Source organism: Arachis ipaensis, chromosome B05 (assembly GCF_000816755.2).
Source record: "Arachis ipaensis cultivar K30076 chromosome B05, Araip1.1, whole genome shotgun sequence".
NCBI lineage: Eukaryota > Viridiplantae > Streptophyta > Magnoliopsida > Fabales > Fabaceae > Arachis > Arachis ipaensis.
Window position 1 is genome coordinate 7,342,435 of NC_029789.2, and position 7,173 is coordinate 7,349,607.

Below are 7,173 nucleotides of genomic sequence, written 5' to 3' on the forward strand. Positions count from 1 at the left end.
TCCCGAGCCAACTCAGGTTTTGGATGTCAACGATAGGTTTCTTGATGACGACATTGTCATGGAGTTTCTTTTTGAAATGTTGGATCTAAAGATTTGTTGTCTATTGCTAAATTATTGAAGTGGGATACTGATAGGCAGGCTGTGTTGGATTATATAGGTAATTTAGAATGTCAAACTTTGCTAACCTTTTGCCTGCGTGTGTCTGATTGTTTTTTGTTTTTGTTTTCTGTATGCAGCTGAGAATGCTCCGACCATCACTACTGCTGGACTGAAGTCCTTCTTTAGCCAACAGAGAAAAAATGAGAAAGAAGGCTCGACCACCATCACTAAAAAAGACACTAGTACAGCTACAGTGCAATCCGAGTTGAATCCCAGACCTAAACAAAAGAGGGGTCAGGCAAAAGTGAAGCCTGCCGAGGTTGTTGAGTTTAAGGGTAGGCCCTCAGCTACTTTGCAGATGGTTAAGTCTGCCTATGAGTCTCAAAAAAAGTTGCATGGTTATGTTGAAGACGAACATGCTAGGTCCTTGTGAGCTAAGCTTTTCCCTTTTATGACTTTGGCTAACGAACTCTTCTGTTTTTCTGAGGATATGAAAATGATCAATAAGGTCGGTCGTGCAGGAACAAGTCATTTTCTTCAGGTACAAATAGTGATTTGCATCTCTTTTCCATGTTATGGTGGATTGCGTTGTGATATATATGTATTTTCTTTTCATAGGTGATTGGTGCCCATATCGTGGCCATTGGTAGGACACAGGAGCTTGCTCTTGAAAAGGAGAAAAAAGAAGCTTTAAGTGCTGCTGAATTGTCGGCTGCCGTTCAGGAGAAGGAGAAAGTAATTATTGAGCTTTCTTCTTTTCTAAAGCGGAAGGAGACGGAGCTTATTGAGGAGAGACGTCTTCAGCTCTCTTCAGCTGAGCAGAAAAAGACGGTGAAGTCTGAGAATGATCAGTTGGTGGCTAGGCTGAAAGAGTTGGAGACGGATGTTTATGAAGCCTTTGCACAAGGCTTCGACCGGGTTGTCTCTCAAGTTAAGGTCTTTTTCCCTGAGGCAGATGTTATGAAGCTTGATGCGACTAAAGTGGTTGTGAATAACGAGTTGGTGAACAATGATGCGATGGTGGAGAAAAGAGAGCGAGAGCTCAAGTATCAGTGACAAAGTAGAATAGTTTGAATAGTTTGTTTTTTTTTTTTGTTAAATGTGTTTGAAAAACTGTCGCTGTATTTAACAGTTAGTTTGGACAATTGCCGAGTATGAAGCTCGATTTATTTTGACTTTAAAGTATTTGTCGTTATATTTGTGATTTGGCTTTCTGCTTATACTTTTGTAGCAATATGGATAATAGACATAGAAGCAACAGTAGAATGAAATATATTGCATGTGTTTACATTGGAATTGTGGCATCCGGCCTCATTAAAACCCCCTTTGAGTAAAAACCCTTTTTTAGGGAAAACCTTCAAAGCGGAAAAAAGAGTACCTTCATCCACTCTTGCTGAGATTGTTTTATGATTGGTATAATTTCAAAGAAGAAATATTCCAGGATCTTGATATGGGATCTCCCCTAAGTGACTCTAACTTGTAAGCCCCCATTCCGAGGACTTTGATAACTCGAAACGGGCCTTCCCAGTTTGCTGCAAGTTTACCACGTGTTGGAGGTCTTCGTGCTTCTTCTGTTCGTCGAAGGACGAGGTCTCCTACCTGGAAAGCTAGGGAGATTATCATTTTGTTGTGCCTTTTTTCTATAAGCTGTTTCATTGCACGCTGTTTTATGGCTGCTATTTCTCTTTCTTCTTCTACGAGATCCAGGTCGGCCATTCTTGCATCGATATTACGATTGTAATCATGTAATTCGGCTCTTAGGGTTAGGGTGCCGACTTCGATGGGTATCAGTGCTTCGGCTCTGTAGACTAATATGAAAGGGGTTTCTCCGGTAGATGATTAAATGGTCGTGTTATAGCTCCATAGAATTTTTGAGATAAGGTCGGTTAGCTGCTTCTACTTGCCCATTTATTTGTGGGTGTTCAACCGAACTAAAATGGTATTTAATATTGAAATTCTGTAAAAATGAGGCAAGTTTATGGTCGGTAAATTGTCTGTCATTATTGGATATTATTTCTCTTGGTATACCGTATCTACAGATAATGTTTTTCCATAGGAAAGATCTCACCTTGTTTGTTGTTATACGTGCCAGTGGTTGTGCTTCTATCCATTTTAGAAAATAGTCTATTGAGACCAAAAAAATTTTATCTATCCTGGCGCTTTCGGGAGGGGTTCTAGGATATCTAGTCCCCATTTGTGGAATGGCCATCTTACCTCGATAGTATGTAATTTCTTGGCTAGTGTTGTTGTGATAGTGGTGTGCCTTTGACAACTGTCGCATGTCTTTACCTTGGTGATGCAATCTCTTTTCATGGTCGGCCAATAGTATCCTGTTCGGAAGATTTTTGCAACCAAAGCGCAGCCTCTGATATGGTTTTCGCATACACCTTCATGTGTTTCTGCTATGACTACGTCGACCTCTTCCTTGCTTTTGATCTCCCTTTGGGATAGTTTTTGTATTGATATACTCAAGAAAAGGTGTTCTTCAGTCTCTTGCCTGTGTGATGCTCAATACGTGAGTTAGTTCAAAGTTTGGTTTTTCAAGTGTTAATTGTGACAGTGTTGGTGTGTGCATTGCTGGCCTGGTGGTAGCCAGTTTAGATAATACATCGGCTCTAGTATTTTGCTCCCTATGCACATGAATAATTTCAAATTTATCGAATTTTGAAATAAGATCCTTTGCTGTGAGCCAATATTGCTCTAGCAAAGGATCTCTTACTTGGAGATCTCCCTTAACTTGTTGTACGACCAGTAAGGAGTCGCAGTAGACCGTTAGCCGAGATATTTGGAGGCTTTGGGTGAGCTTTAATCCTGCCAGGAGGGCCTCGTATTCTGCTTGGTTGTTGCTTGCTGTGAATGAGAATTGTAGTGACTGTTCTGCTATCACTTTGTCTCCATCCTTTAATCACACTCCTGCTCTGCTTCCTTCTGGGTTTGATGCTCTCTCTACATGCAGCTTCCAATTTGGCTTCACAGGTTGTATTTCGGTAGTGAGCTCGGAAACGAAATCATCCAGTATTTGTGATTTCAAGGTCGGCCTTGACTGATATTGAATATCAAACTCGAAGAGTTCGATGGACCATTTGATCAATCGTCCGTCTAACTCGGGTCTGGTCAAAATTTGTCTCAAAGGTTGATACATTCTAACTATTATTGTGTGGCTTTGAAAATAGTGCCTTAACCTCCTTGCCGTGGTGACCAAAGCTAAGGCCAGTTGTTCTATCTTCGGATACCTTGTTTTCGCCGATTGTAGGACTCTACTGACAAAGTATACAGGTCTCTGGACTTTTCCTATTTCAACAACAAGTACCGAACTTATAGCATGGTTAAAATTTGATAAATATAAATGTAATGGCTTACCAATGTCTGGCTTTTGGAATATTAGTGGTGATGACAGGAGATTTTTTAGCAACTTTTTGCAGTCTTCATTCCATGTGAACTGTTTGTTCTTAGATATAATTTGAAAGAAATGATATAATCGGTTTGCTACCACGGGTAGAAAGCGTGACAGTGCTGCCACTCTTCCTGCCAGTTGTTGAACTTCTTTTATTATTTTTGGGTTAGTCATGTTTAGTATAGCGTCACACTTTTCTGGATTTACCTCAATCCCTCGTGAGATTAGCATGAATCCAAGGAACTTCCCTCCTTGTACTACGAAGGCGCATTTCTCCAGGTTCAGCCTCATGTTGTAAGCTCGGACTTGCTTAAAGATTTTTAATAGGTTTTCGTAGCGCAAGCTTTGTGCTGAAGTTTTCGCTACCATATCGTCTACATAAATTTCCATGTTCCGGCTTATTTGTTGTTGGAACACCTTGTCCATTAGACTTTGATATGTGGCACCTGCATTCTTTAGACCAAATGGCATTACCTTATAACAAAAGTTACCATGTTTTGTTATGAAAGCTATTTTGCTTTGGTCTTCTGGGTGCATGAGGATCTGGTTATAACCAGAGTATACATCCATGTAGCTTAAGCTATTAAATCCGGAAGCATTATCTACTAATTTGTCAATGCAAGGTAGTGGATAAGCATCTTTAGGGCAGGCTTTATTAAGATTTGTAAAGTCCACGAACATGCGCCATTTACCTGAGCTTTTCCTTACCATTACCACGTTTGATATTCATGTGGTGAATCAGATTTCTTTCATGAATCCTGCATTGAGTAGCTTCTTGGTCTCCTCGAGAGATGCTTACTATTTTTCTGTTCTGAGGTTTCACTTCTTCTGGGCCACAGGTCAGACTGTTTTATCGATAGCCAGCTTGTGGCAGATGACGTCTGGATCTATCCTCGACATGTTGGCTAGTGTCCAGGCGAATAGATCGGCATTGTCTCAGAGCACTGATATTAGCTTTGATCATTCTTCACTTTTAAGAGCTTCCCTTATATATGTGAACTGATTCTCTTTGTCGGCTAGAGTTATCCTTTGGAGGCTGTCCATAGGCTGAGGTCTTTCATTGAAATCTTCCCTGGGGTCGAGCTCGGATAATGATAGTATTTCCTTTGTATTGTGGATTTCTTGTACTTGTGGTGGTGCCTTTAGCTATGCCATACTTTGTTTGAGGCTTGCATTATAGGATTGTCGAGCGTCTTGGTGGTCGTCATGCACCATTGCTATTTGGTTTTTCTGTACCTGAAATTTAAGACACAAATGTAAAGTAGATATTATTGCGCTGAAGGCATTCAGAGCAAGTCTTCCGAGAATAATATTATAAGGACTGGGGAAGTCAACTATGAGGTACTGAACATCAATAGTCTTTGATGATGGGCTCTCGCCCATTGTTGTTTTTAACCATATGTGGTCCCGTATTGGGACTCTCTCTCTCTGGAGAACCCAACTAGTTCTCCAGATGAAGGGTACATAGCCTTTTCAGATAATTTTATTTTTTGAAAAGTTGATTAAAATAATACATCGGCATTACTACCTGGGTCTAATAAGACTTTTTTACCAACAATTCTCCTGCTTGGATAAAAATTATCACTGGATCATCGAGGTTTGGGCTTGATGAAGTGAGATCAGACTGAGTGAAAGTTATCGTCATGTTTGTTGGGTCCCCCTTACTCGGAGGTGTTGTTCCCTCGATTGCCAACATCGCCCGATAACTCCGCTTATGGGCCGTGTTTGTTTCACCTCCTCCTGCGAATCCCCCGAATATACAGTTTATAACTCCTCTTGGCGGATTAGGGTTAGTCCACTTGCCCTTGTCTTTTTCTTCTGAGCTCTGTTGGCGCTCTTCTCGATCTTGGTTGCTTTCCCTGTTCTTCCTTCCCTCAATATACTTGTCCAGAAGACCTTGTCGTGCTAACCTCTCGAGTTGGTCTTTGGCTATCACACATTCATCTGTGGTGTGATCAAATTTCTGGTGGAAGGCACAATGTTTAGATTTGTCAACAAACCTCTAGACTTGGTAGTGTCCTGCTCGGTTAGGTGGCTTTATCATCTTTGCATGGATGATTTCTTTTATTATGTTCTCTCTCTTGGTGTTGAACCTCGTGTAAGTGTCAAATTTTGGGGTGAGCTTAAATGGTTTCTTTAGCTCTTTGTTGTTTGATGGTTTGACGACTTTTTCTTCCTCCCTTCTGGGTTGTTGCCTGTCCGACCTTTTGTCTTCACGGAGTTCTTCGATTTCTATCTGCCCGCAGCTTTTTCTCGGAACTCAGCCGATGTCTTCAATTTTGTGACTGCAATCATCTCTTGGAACTTGCCAGGTCGGAGGCCTCTTTTAAGGGCATGCAAGTGGACTTCTGGGCTTAAATCGGGGATTTCCATGGTCACCTTGGCAAACTGCGTCATATAGTCCTTTAGACTCTTATGTTACCCCTGCTTGATGGTGCTTAGGTAGTCTGACCCATGCACATATATTCTTGACGCAGTAAAATAATCAATGAAAGATCTCGCTAGTTCTTCGAAAAAGGAAATTAAACCTGCAGGTAACTTAGAAAACCAAAGCAATGCAGCAGCACCATCTAGAAAAGTAGGAAAAGCTCGACAAAGCATAGGTTCAGAGGCACCATTAAAGAACATCATATATTAAAATTTTTTGAAGTGGATATGGGGGTCACCGAATCCCTCGTATGACTTGAGAGCGGTTGGTAGAACGAATTTTTTCGGCATTTGAAATTTGACAATGTCCTCTGAGAAAGGGTTGTGTATTGTCGGCTTTTGTTTTGGCGGGGTGATCTCTTGGGGCTCTGTCTCTCGCGATAGTGTATTGTGTATGTTTGAGGTCTTGGAGTCTCCTTCGCTATGTTTTCCGTTTTAGCCTTTGGATGATAGTTCGACTATCCTTCGAACTTCCGCCTGGAGTTCGGCAATTTGAGCTAGGAGTTTGGCTTGCGTGGGTTGTTGGACCCCGTTATCAGCCATATATGAGGATTAGTAATCCTGCAAAAAGAGAGTGTAAAGCTAAAAGAGTGTTAAATTCAGTGGGGTTTCTATGTTCGGCCCCACAGTGGGCGTCAAATGTTCCGTTCTATGTGAAACTGCCGAGTTATAGTGATTCCTTCCGAGCAATGCGTCGCTTGTTCCGGGGAGCTATACGTCAGCCTGGCTTGAACACCGCGGCGGAAATACTTGCAAAAGATACTCCGATGCTCAAGTAAAAAAAATGCTTAAATGAGATGTTACTAAATATATAAATAAGCCTTTTGTGGAACCTGTCTTTTCTGAGGTTATATCTTTGCTTATATAGACGATTTTGTATACTGATCTTTTGAATTTGTTCGTGATTCTAGGTAGGGGTACTGGTACTGTTTTCTTTAGTAATGGCTTGTTGATAATCTTTGACTGATAGTATTTCGGAACCAATTTTATTGTTATTACTCCTATATTATTCGGTTTGTTATTATTTGAATTGTTAGCCGAGGTATAAGGGACGTATCACTATTAAAATTGTCTTGATTCGTTGATTTTTTCTACTAGAATGTCACTAAGTCGTCCGCAACTAGGATTTGAAGTATGCCGAGTTGAGTTGAGCTAGACCAAACTCAAGCTCGACTCACAAAAATTGAGCTTGGCTCATGACTCGGCTCGTTAACAATGGAGTTTATTTCTTAAGCTCAAACTTGGTTCACCAA

At 41.0% G+C, this 7,173-nt stretch overlaps 1 protein-coding gene across 2 annotated transcripts; it reads left to right on the plus strand.

The window, feature by feature from the left end:
* On the plus strand, positions 283-1,274 carry LOC110271725. 2 transcript variants are annotated; one of them, XM_021122939.1, is made up of 3 exons: positions 283-522; positions 621-640; positions 718-1,274. In XM_021122939.1, the coding sequence occupies exons 1-3, from the start codon at positions 474-476 to the stop codon at positions 1,153-1,155; spliced, it is 507 nt and encodes a 168-aa protein (XP_020978598.1). In that variant the 5' UTR covers positions 283-473; the 3' UTR covers positions 1,156-1,274. The 2 variants fall into 2 exon arrangements, with proteins under 2 accessions (XP_020978598.1, XP_020978597.1); XM_021122938.1 differs by having other exon boundaries at positions 283-640.